This window comes from Amblyraja radiata, chromosome 7, assembly GCF_010909765.2.
Source record: "Amblyraja radiata isolate CabotCenter1 chromosome 7, sAmbRad1.1.pri, whole genome shotgun sequence".
Taxonomy (NCBI): domain Eukaryota; kingdom Metazoa; phylum Chordata; class Chondrichthyes; order Rajiformes; family Rajidae; genus Amblyraja; species Amblyraja radiata.
The window spans coordinates 6,165,020-6,176,790 of NC_045962.1; the positions used below are offsets into that span (position 1 = coordinate 6,165,020).

An 11,771-nucleotide genomic window follows, 5' to 3' on the forward strand; every position below is an offset into this window, starting at 1 on the left:
GCCGAGGCCGGGACAAGCGGGGCCCAGGTCGGGGACCGGCGGCCGAGGCCGGGACAAGCGGGGCCCTGGTCGGGGACCGGCAGCTGAGGCCGGGACAAGCGGGGCCCTGGTCGGGGACCGGCGGACGAGGGAGGTTGGGTGACCTCTCTCTGCCAGTCCCAGCTCCTCGCCGACAGCCATCTCCAGCAGCCCGGCCCAGCCCGGACCATCTCCAGCAGCCCAGCCCAGTCCAGCCCGGCTACTAACCAAACAACAACCCGGTATTTCACATCTACGAGTTGAAAGGGATATTTATAAGGCGGTGTTTGACAGATTCATGATTAGTGCGGGTGTTGTGGGGTGACGGCAGGGGAATGGCGTTAGGAGGGAGAGATAGACCAGCCATGATTGAATGGTGGAGTAGACTTAGAAACATAGAAACATAGAAATTAGGTGCAGGAGTAGGCCATTCGGCCCTTCGAGCCTGCACCGCCATTCAATATGATCATGGCTGATCATCCAACTCAGTATCCCGTACCTGCCTTCTCTCCATACCCTCTGATCCCCTTAGCCACAAGGGCCACATCTAACTCCCTCTTAAATATAGCCAATGAACTGGCCTCGACTACCCTCTGTGGCAGGGAGTTCCAGAGATTCACCACTCTCTGTGTGAAAAAAGTTCTTCTCATCTCGGTTTTAAAGGATTTCCCCCTTATCCTTAAGCTGTGACCCCTTGTCCTGGACTTCCCCAACATCGGGAGCAATCTTCCTGCATCTAGCCTGTCCAACCCCTTAAGAATTTTGTAAGTTTCTATAAGATCCCCTCTCAATCTCCTAAATTCTAGAGAGTATAAACCAAGTCTATCCAGTCTTTCTTCATAAGACAGTCCTGACATCCCAGGAATCAGTCTGGTGAACCTTCTCTGCACTCCCTCTATGGCAATAATGTCCTTCCTCAGATTTGGAGACCAAAACTGTACGCAATACTCCAGGTGTGGTCTCACCAAGACCCTGTACAACTGCAGTAGAACCTCCCTGCTCCTATACTCAAATCCTTTTGCTTGATGGGCCGAATGGCCTAATTCTGCCCCTATCACTTATGAACTTCTTGCCACCTGGTTTGGGGTGAGGTGTAGGCTGCTGCCACGACCCAGTGCAACTTTGGGAGGTGGTGGTCCTTACCTCTAGTCTCCCTCTCCCATGGGTCTGAAGAAGGGTCTCGGCCCGAAACATCACCCATTCATTCTCTCCAGAGATGTTGCCTGTCCCGTTGAGTTACTCCAGCATTGTGTGTCTATTCCCTGGTCATTCGGATCTCAACCCCGCCGTTCCTTTCGCAAAAAAAAACACTGCTGGAGGAATTGAGCCGGCATTTGTGGAGCTAATCAGGCCTGATATTCTGTCAGGATCAACAATCTGCCTCCACATAAGCTGTTCGGCCTGCTGAGTTCCTCCAGCAGCATTTTTATTTCTGACTCTGATTCCAGCATCCTGTGTCTCCTGAGGCCATTCCTGTACAGGGTGCACTTTGTTCTGCTGATTCTAGGTGTGGATTAAAGGATTTCTCTCGGAGACACGCCAATGGTAGAATCTTTTTTTAAAAGAAAGTGCTGGAGGAACTCAGCAGGTCAGGCAACATCTATGGAAGGGAATGGACAAAGTACATTTCGGATCGGGACCCTCCTGACTGTTGAAATAGAGGGGAGAAAGCTGGTAGAGCGAGGCAAAGGGAATGGGTGGAATAAGAACTGGCAAATGTTAGGTAGATTCCAGTAAAGAGGCGTTTGATGGCACATGAACATGGTCCACTTTCTCTCCCTGTTGTGATTCCTCTGGCAATTATGCTCTTCCACGATGTTGGAGTTTCTCATGCAGTTTGATTTCAGCAAAGATTCCTCTTATTGCTCAATGTGAGTGCAAGCTTGTCAATTTTCTGTGCACAAGCCCTGCTAGATTCTCACCTAACTTAGGAATTTAGAAATAAATCTTACTTTGTTCTTCTAGTTTAATGAGTCGATTTTGGTGAGTGCTGCTAATTGCACCGAGGCGCTCATTTTAGTGTAAAGTTCTTCCATTGCCATCTTACAGATTCACAAAAGATACAAAATGTACTCTGAATTTTGATGGCATCAAATTTTTAATGCAACTATTAGATGCAGTGTGTATAAGGAGTAAAGAAGGAAAATGAACAAGGCAAAATGTAGAACTAGACAAGTCTGTATTTCAGTATTTGAAGAAGAATAAACTTTGTAATGTTTTTGTCTATTTTCTATATAGACCGCTTCAGAAACACATTTTCCTCCATATAAAGTAGATTCATGCCAATGACAGATTTCAAACAAATAAAAAAGTGCAATATTTGCCCCCCCCTTGTTTATTAATTCATTTCAAATATTATTCAAACAAGTTCATATAGAATAACTGGTTTCAACAGTGCAATGAACCGAATTTAGAAATAATAGACAATAACAGACGGTTTATCATAGAAACTTCCTTGTAGGAAGGAGCTAATTTACAGAATAAATGGTTAACTGTTAGACCCATGTCATCATTAACTAATTCACATAAACATCAATAAAAATGATTCTTATGCTTAACATTTATTATAAACAAAGGTGCCCAGCCAAGGATCCCTGCTTCATAACAAAGGGCTCTGTCAATAAATATCTAAGTCAAGACACTGGAAAAGTTGGACAACTTATTTTATCATGGGAGTCATCTCGCAGTGAAGGCCGGCATCAATGGTGAAATTCACTATCAACATGCTAGTACAGTTTTTTTGCTGTTTGAAATAACGAGTATTTGAAGATAAAACGTCAAATGATGTGGTCTATTAAATAACTGCTTCCTGCACTACTGAAACACAGACTACCTCAAAACACTGGAGACCATGAACATGAGGATGGTATTAAGAAACGAGTCCACATTTCAGGACCGCACAAGCCCAGAGTAAACAAGGAATACATCATCTGCCAATTTGCCAGCCTTCTGCCCTTTCCAGCATCTTCTGCCCCATTCGTAGCAGAGTTGTGGTTCCCACATCAGCCTTGCTACCCACCTCGGAACTAGAGTGGAAGCTAGTCATCCTCAGTCCCAAGAGATTGCCCAAGAAGGCAAAACCATACCAATCAGATTTGATCATATGGAAAAAGTGGAACATGATCAGATCAGATTCAAATGGGGTTTGGCAGGATGGATGGGAGAGAGTATATCAACTTATAGAAAAATCGAGGACTAGGGTCACTTTAAAAATAAGGTTTCGGTTACTTGAGGCAGTAGTGTAAAAATAATTTGACAGTCATTGCAAACTAACCATGATGCAGGAAAGAGTGTTTACTGGCATATTGAGATGAAAAGACGGCCACAAAACAAAAATGACAGGAGGTGCACAATGTTCCAAACACAAAAAGTAGAGTTCTTATACTGAAGACGTGGGGCCAAAATAATTTGATATTGTAAAAGCAATGTTCATTCTGAGTCCCCTGCCAGTGAAGAGACTGAGGGTAGTGACAAGAAGCCATTCAGATGGCTGTTTGATCCTGTTTTGACATTCAAATTAACATGTTAAAATTTATTCCCCATCTAATGTTTATTTTATCTTTGTATGCTTCATTTTCACCTTCCCCCAGCTAACAATCTATTCTACATTTTCCTTGATTTTCGTCCCATAGAAACATAGAAAATAGGTGTAGGAGGCCATTCGAGCCAGCACCATTCATTGTGATCATGGCTGATCGTTCCAAATCAATAACCCGTGCCTGCCTTCTCCCCATATCCCTGGATTCCACTAGCCCCTAGAGCTCTATCTAACTCTCTCTTAAATCCATCCAGTGATTTGGCCTCCACTGCCCTCTGTGGCAGGGAATTCCACAAATTCACAACTCTCTGGGTGAAAAAGTTATTTCTCACCTCAGTCTTAAATGGCCTCCCCTTTATTCTAAGACTGTGGCCCCTGGTTCTGTACTCACCCAACATTGGGAACATTTTTCCTGACATTTGATGTCCCCTTTGATGTTTCGTTTTCACACCTTACCCTTCCATATCTCTGTGTCTCCCTCTCCTCTGACTCAGTCTAAAGAAGGGTCTCGACCCAAAGCATCACCCATTCCTTCTATCCAGAGATACTTCCTGTCCTGCTTAGTTGTGTCTATTCTCCACATCCTTGCTATTGAGGGAGTGCAACGTAGGTTCACAAGGTTTATTCCCGGGATGGTGGGACTGTCATATGCTGAAACAATGGAGTGACTGGGCTTGTATTCACTGGGATTTATAAGGATGAGAGGATATCTTATAAAACATATAACATTATTAAGGGATTTGACACGCTATATGCAGGAAACGTGTTCCCGATGTTGGGGGGGGGGGGGGGGGGGGGGGGGGTCCAGAACCAGGGGCTACAGTTTAAGAATAAGGGTTAGGCCATTTAGAAGTGAGATAAAGAAAAACCTTTTCACACAGAGAATTGTGAATTTGTGGAATTCGCTGCCTCAGAAGGCAGTGGAGGCAGATACATTGGATGCATTCAAAAGAGAATTAGATAGAGCTCTTAGGGCTAGTGGAATCAAGGGATATGTGGAGACGGGGTACTGATTGTGAATAATCAGCCATGACCACATTGAATGGCAGTGCTGGCTCGAAGGGCCGAATGGCCTACTCCTGCACCTAGTGTCTGTATGTATCCGTTGATACCATATTATTATATATATATATAATATCTATATATATATATATATATATATATATATAAGCACACAGATCAAAATTTAAATTAAAAAAAGCAGATCCAAATTTAAAACTTTACCGTTTCCACATTATTTTAGAATCATCGGTTCGTGGAACTTTTCATCCAGTTTCCCGATTTCACTCCTCATCGCCCTGACAACAAATTTGGGTATTTTGTCACATTATTTTGAATTAACTTGCTGTATCTATACTACCTTTATATAATATTAGACTTCATTTCAATAACCCCCCAATTCTTAAAGGTAATCTTAAATCCCCCAATTAAAGGGAATTCAAATAGTCAGCATTAACATTTCGTTACAATATGCATGTCAGGTTTTAAACACTATTCTTGCTTGACAGATAATCATTAGTTTGTGATTTGTCCTAAGTACACAATTAACAATAAGCAGATAATTTAAAAAGTTGGTTTTGTGTGTTTACAGAGCTACAGGCCAGAGGCCAGTTAGTTATTCATCATGTTAGAGTCTCCACTCTCTCGAATTGGGCCACAGACACTGCGAGTACCAAATTCATATTTTCTGTTTTTGTCCAAAGTTAGTCCTCTTCTTCCAAAACGACCCACAGGCCTTATCCCACGCCCAGTATACCAAGATGAATCAATATCAGCATCTGCGAACCAAAGCACAATCATTGACATCAGCATTTTGCTTTTATTTAATCGATAGGGATTCAAGAAATGTTTCGGAAGGAACTGCAGATGCTGGTTTAAACCGAAGATGGACACAACAAGCTGGAGTAACTCAACGGGTCAGACAGCATCTCTGGAGAAAATACTTCAGTGCCTCTCCTCAGTTTCCAGTTTTAGTTCAGTTCAGATACAGCATGGAAACCTGTCGTTCGGCCCACTGAGACCTCGCCGACTAGCGATCACCCATTCACACTGATGCAGTCTGAAGAAACGTCACCCATTCCTTCTCTCCAGAGGTGCTGCCTGTCCCGCTGAGTTACTCCAGCTTTTTGTGTCTATCTTCGGTTTAAACCAGCATCTGCAGTCCCTTCCTACACACTAGTGCTGTGTTATCTAATTTCTCATTCACTCCCGGCACGTTAGGGGCAATGTACACAACCAGGGGATAGAGCCTTCTCTGTTGCTGCTCCGACATTATGGAACACTCTACCTTCACTGTCCATTTTCAAAACTAGTCTTAAAACCCTTTTCTATTCCTTGGCTTTCGCCCCTGCATGAGACTTTGCTCTTGTTTTAGTGTTACTATTATTGTTTTTTATTGTTTTTACTGTCTTAATGCTTTTATTGTTTTGTTTTATGTTTATGATTAGTCATGTACAGCACTTTGTTGCAACAGTGGTCTATAAATAAAGTTCAGTTCAGTTAACCTACAACCCTTTGGGGTGTGGAAGGAAACCGGAGCGACCGGAAAATCTCACGTGGTGCAAACTACAGAACCCAAGGTCAGAATCGAACCGACTGCTGATGCTGTGGGGCAGCGACTCCACTGCAAATCTCGAGACCTTTCAGCTCACCTTCCTCTCTCACCTAGATAGGATGTCGAGGGCAGTACGAAACTCCAACAAGACGCGCACGGCTCTAACCAAGACCAAATTAGCGTGTTTAAGAAGGAACTGCAGATGCTGGAAAATCGAAGGTAGACAAAAATGCTGGAGAAACTCAGCGGGTGAGGCAGCATCTATGGAGCGAAGGAAATAGGCGACGTTTCGGATCGAGACCCTTCTTCAGACCCTCGACCCGAAACGTCGCCTATTTCCTTCGCTCCATAGATGCTGCCTCACCCGATGAGTTTCTCCAGCAGTTTTGTCTACCTCCAAATTAGCCTGTATAATTTAACTGTTTCCCACTCCACCGACACTTTCAGACCAGCATTTTCTCTTTTTGAGACACAAGAGTCTGCAAACGCTGGAACCTTGAGCAAAGCATGTTCTTATTGTTAAAGACAGTCGTAAAAATGCTGGAGTAACTCAGCTGGTCAGGTAGCATCTCTGGAGAAAAAAGTAATGTGACCTTTCGCGTCGGGGCCCTTCTTCAGACAGATTGTAGTGGGACTCGGGAGGTGGGAATTGTTGTTGTTCGCTAACCCGCCCAGCCTCTCTGACAAGCACTCGAGACACCCGGCATTGAATCAGTTTGGTGAAGGTCCCCTACCCGATAAGTCGCCTATCCATGCCCTCCAGAGATGCTGCCTGATCCGCTGAGTTACTCCAGCACTTTGTGTTCCAACTTAAAATAGTACATGCGTTGGAATGAACTGCAGATTGTGAAGGAAGGAACTGTCTGAAGAAGGATCTCGACCCGAAATGTCACCCATTCCTTCTCTCCAGAGATGCTGCCTGTCCCGCTGAGTTACTCCAGCATTTTGTGTCGATCAAAGAACTGCAGTTGCTGTTTTAAACAGAAGACCGACACAACAAGCTGGAGTAACTCAGCGGAACAGACACTCTTACCCAGTGCCACTTGTCCTTGTTTGAGTCACATCCCGCTCGTACTAACACAACGGATTGAGACTATTTTAAAGTACACGCTGAGCAATTCTCCCATCACCAACTGGGTACGGCGATCACTTACTCCTGATCCCCACCGGGGATCCGTGGACCCGGGAACCCGCGTCGGGAAACGCGATGCACAGCAGCAGGCAAACGACACAACAAGCAGACAACAGCTTCATTCTTCGACAGGGGTTTGGGTGAAGTCCTCTGTGGAATGTAACAACAAACAGGTGTCTTGCATGAAATGGGGTTTTTTTCTACAAGTAGAATAAGTTACAAAAGTACAACAAACTGTAGGAAACGTTTTTAAACATGAACTCCATAGACTTTGAATCGTTCTGAAATGCAACACCCACGCCGGTTTAAACCGAAGATAGACACAAAAAGTTGTAGTGACTAAACGGGACAGATAGCATCTCTGGGGAAAGGGAATATGTGGCGTTTCGGATCGAGACCCTTTTTCAGACTCGACCCGAAACCTCCCTTATTTCATCTCTCCAACTATGCTGTCTGACCCGCTGAGTTACTCCAGCGTTTTGTGTTTAAAATGCATGTATATTTCAAGTAACTCACGGAATTAAAGGTATGTCCAAACTAGACTGATCTAGCAGGGGTTGCTGGCTGGCTGCCGCCCAGGAGATGTTGACAACTCGATTACAAACAGGTACTTGCTGAAGAAAGACTCCGGTCCCGCTTCATCAAGATCTGCTATTTATTCATCCCATTAATTCCGCGATTGCGTCAGTGACTGGCCGAATCAACTTTGCCCAATTCCCACTGGCTTGGCGTCACTTCTCAGCGCCCCTCTGATAGTGTCTCGCTGACGCCAAGATCTGCTGTCTTTGGAATGATACCAGTCACCTTACTGATCCCGCAAAACTTCTCCTCCACCTCTGAGCGTTTCCCCGTGAGCAGTTCTACACTTACCCGGTAGTTTTCGTGTCTCCCTGTAGCAAACTGTGTCATTGTGCCCCGTTATGTCGTCTGAAACAGAATTACCCGTTGGCAGTAATGGTAAACAAAAGTTTAATGCACTTGAATATAATTCCTCCGTTTAGTGGAATCACTAACCCAAGTGTAAAACAGCCATCCACTAATATGAAAACCCATAATCTCTACCGAACTTCACACTCCCACTGACTATTTATTTTTAAATTGTTCTAAGTCTCCAGCTTTCTGATTTTCCTTTTATTCCCCCGATACTGGTTTTGCTATTTCCTCAACTTCTTGATCTCACAGGACCCTTGCCGTTCTTTCGATCACTACACGGGACTCTCTTATTAAATGTAGTAGCAATTTAAAGCAGTTTCCAGGATATATTAACATCGGTTCTTTAGTTGATGGTGAAGAAGAAAGCCTCAGCCTGCAGGAACAGAGTACAAATAATTTTGTGATTTGGGTAGAGACGTGGCAAATGGAAGTGTGGTTGTGGGTGTATGGAACATGGTGGTGGGTGCATGGAACGAGTGCCAGAGGAGGTAGTTGAGGCAGGGACAATCCCAACGTTTAAGAAACAGGTACATGGATAGGACAGGTTTGGAGGGATATGGGCCAAACGCTGGCTGGTGGGACTAGTAGCTGGGACATGTTGGCCAGTGTGGGCAAGTTGGGCCGAATGTCCTGTGTACAGGCTGTATCACTCTATGACTATGACTCTCTGAGTGTGATGTACTTGGGAAGCTGCCGCAAGGCTAGAGACTACACAATAGACAAAAGAATACAGAGGGGTGCGTAGGAATACATGGACTTCAAATTATATGTAGACCAATCCTAAAAGGTGGTAGCATAATTTAACAATTTGTTTAAGAGGTGTATCATATGATTCTTTTTATCCAAGATAGACACAAAATTCTGGAATAGCTCAGCGGGACAGGCAGCATCTCTGGAGAGAAGGAATGAGTGACCTTTCGGGTCGAGACCCTTCTTCAGACTGAGGGGACAGGGGAGTCTAGAGATATGGAAGGGTGAAGTGTGAAAATGACTGATCAAAGCAGGCGAAGAACAGGAAATGTAGAATGGTTCATTATTAGCTCAGGGGAAGGTGGATATTAGCTGAGAGATAATATAAGAATATGAATACAGTGGGATGTAGATCAGTTGCAGATGTGGGCAGATAAATAGTAAGATTAAACGAGAACTTACCAGTTTGAAGTTTGATCTTTATTTTATGAGGAGTTACGATGAGGGATTACGTGAAGAGCCCGTCAGCCCACATGCGCGTCAACCTTCAAAGCAGCGGTGTGAAGTCACAGACAGCAAACATTGACCTGAGAATAGTAAGATTCGAGAAACTAGAACTACCAGCTGACTTTTATGAGGAGGGGTTGGGAGCGGTGGGCACATAATCCCTCATCGTAACTCCTCAGAAAATAAAGATCAAACTTCAAACTGATGTTCTCGTTTAATCTTACTATTTTACTTTGGAGTCACATGATTGACTACGTGAAGATTTTAAAGCTCTGTGACTTCATGCCGTGGAACGAGTCCATGCGTCACACACTGTATAGTTGACCAATGAAGAGTGGACAAAAAAGACTGTTCCGTCATGACATAAATGAAACAAGTTTTTTAATGTATAAAAGAAAACAACAATAGTCACCTCTCTACCCGAGAGGGACTATAAACCCAAACTTAAAACTGAGTTCGCAAACACGCTCGGTCTGGCTAAGGGTTTGTTATAGAACATCTGAAACTTGCGTTCTGAGGACCATCCTGCAGCCGATAAAATCTGGTTTAGCAGGATATCCATGACCCTCGATACGGACGTAGCTGCAGCCCTGGTGGAATGAGATTTAAACATTTCAGTATCAACCCCAGCATCTGCCAGAACCCATTTCTGCCACCTGGAAATGGTCTGAGCTGAAACTCTCTTATGTGGTTTCTTGAGGCTGACCAATAATGCTAACTCAGACCCCCTAAGCCCCTTGGTGATCTTGATGTATTGCTTGAGGTGAGCAACTACACATAATTTGGGATCCAAAGGGTATGTCATGAACTGTAACTTAAGACCCAAATTACCTGGTCTACTCTGTTTAATAGGGTCGTACACAAAAAAGGTGATACCACTGGCAGAGGTGAGCATCCTGTCCATACGTAGCTTCTGCAATGACTGGACCCATTGAGCTGACACTAAAGCCATGAGCATGGCCACCTTATACGTGAGCTGGAGTAGAGGCAGGGATGTTGCTGGAGACCATGAGCGAAGTAGAGTTAGGACCACCCCAACATCCCAAATTTCAGTGTATCTGGGCCTAGGAGGGTTCGAATTGAAGACTCCCCTTATGAACCTCGATACTAAAAGGTGAGACCCCACAGACCGGTGTTCTGAACTCGGCAGCAAGTATGACGACAGCGCACTTCTGGCACAATTTGGAGCACTGTAGCTTAATTTTTCATCGAAATGCAATTTCGAGAGGAGCTCCAAAACATCCGTAATGTGCGCTGCGTCATACGAGATATCGGACTGCGCACAGAACACTTCCCATTTCCTTATGTAAGGCATATTGTTTTTGGGTACTGTTTCTCCAGGCCGCAGTTAGCACATCCACCGTACAATCAGCTGGTCCCAGTCCGAGGAAAGGTCTTCTCAAAACCTGCAAATCAATAAATTCAGCCGATCATGCAGAGAATGTACTTCACCAGAAATGGGATGAGTTAGCTGAGACCTGCTTTTGGGAACTGTCATGACAGGTTATACAACCATGCCCAGGATAAGAGGATACCATGGCTGAGTGGGCCAGTCAGGGACTACCAGAACGCCGGAGGCAGAGTCCTGCTGAATTTTTTGCAGACATCGACTGACAAGGCAGAATGGGGGGAATGCATAGTAAAACATTCCACCCCAATGTAGCGAGAACGCGTCTACCGCTACTGCCCCTGGGTCTGGTTCCCATGCAACATACTTGGGTAACTGATGATTTTATCTCGAAGTGAACAAATCCATATCCGGTGTTCCATACCTAGAAACAATATCCTTAAACACTCTATGATTCAACATCCATTCTGTGTTGTTATTGAATTTACGTGGCCTGGTGTCCGCCACCGTGTTGAACCTACCTGGGAGGTAGGTAGCTGAAACCCAAATATTTTGTATGATAGACCAGTGCCAAATGAGGTTAGCCAATTTATCACATGATACTACCTTTATTCCACCCATGTGATTTATATATGCCACTGCTGTGGTGTTATCTATCTGTAATTGAACATGCAGATGGTCCATGTGCCCACAATAAGCCTTTAGACCATAGAGGGCTGCGAGCAACTCCAAATAGTTAACACCATGCACCTGCAGAAAAGATAGCTCATGCACATTCCACCGCAGCTAGAAACGGTGTCAGTGGCACCCCATCCCAGCGCACTGGCATCAGTGTGTAAAACAACAGAATGACTTTCGATCAAAATATTGCCAGAACAATGCAGAATATTGGCTTCCCACCACTGCAGCTCAGCAATAGCTTCAGCCGGTAATTGCATAGCCCTGTCAAAGTGGCCCAAATTATGTTTGAGTGCCTGCACCTTTGCACTTTGTAATTGCTGATAGTGCAAAGGTCCATATTTAGCAGCTGGAAAAGCAGCCACCAATTTCC

The 11,771-nt window shown here is 44.5% G+C and overlaps 1 protein-coding gene across 1 annotated transcript; it reads right to left on the reverse strand.

Annotated features, from left to right (window-relative positions):
• Positions 1-4,732: 4,732 nt before the first annotated feature.
• Positions 4,733-7,954, reverse strand: prlh (prolactin releasing hormone). The gene is made up of 3 exons (XM_033023470.1): positions 7,759-7,954; positions 7,265-7,392; positions 4,733-5,334 (listed from the first exon to the last, which is right to left on the reverse strand). Exons 2-3 carry the CDS (start codon positions 7,362-7,364, stop codon positions 5,168-5,170), a joined length of 267 nt encoding a protein of 88 aa, XP_032879361.1. The 5' UTR covers positions 7,365-7,392; positions 7,759-7,954; the 3' UTR covers positions 4,733-5,167.
• Positions 7,955-11,771: the final 3,817 nt, after the last annotated feature.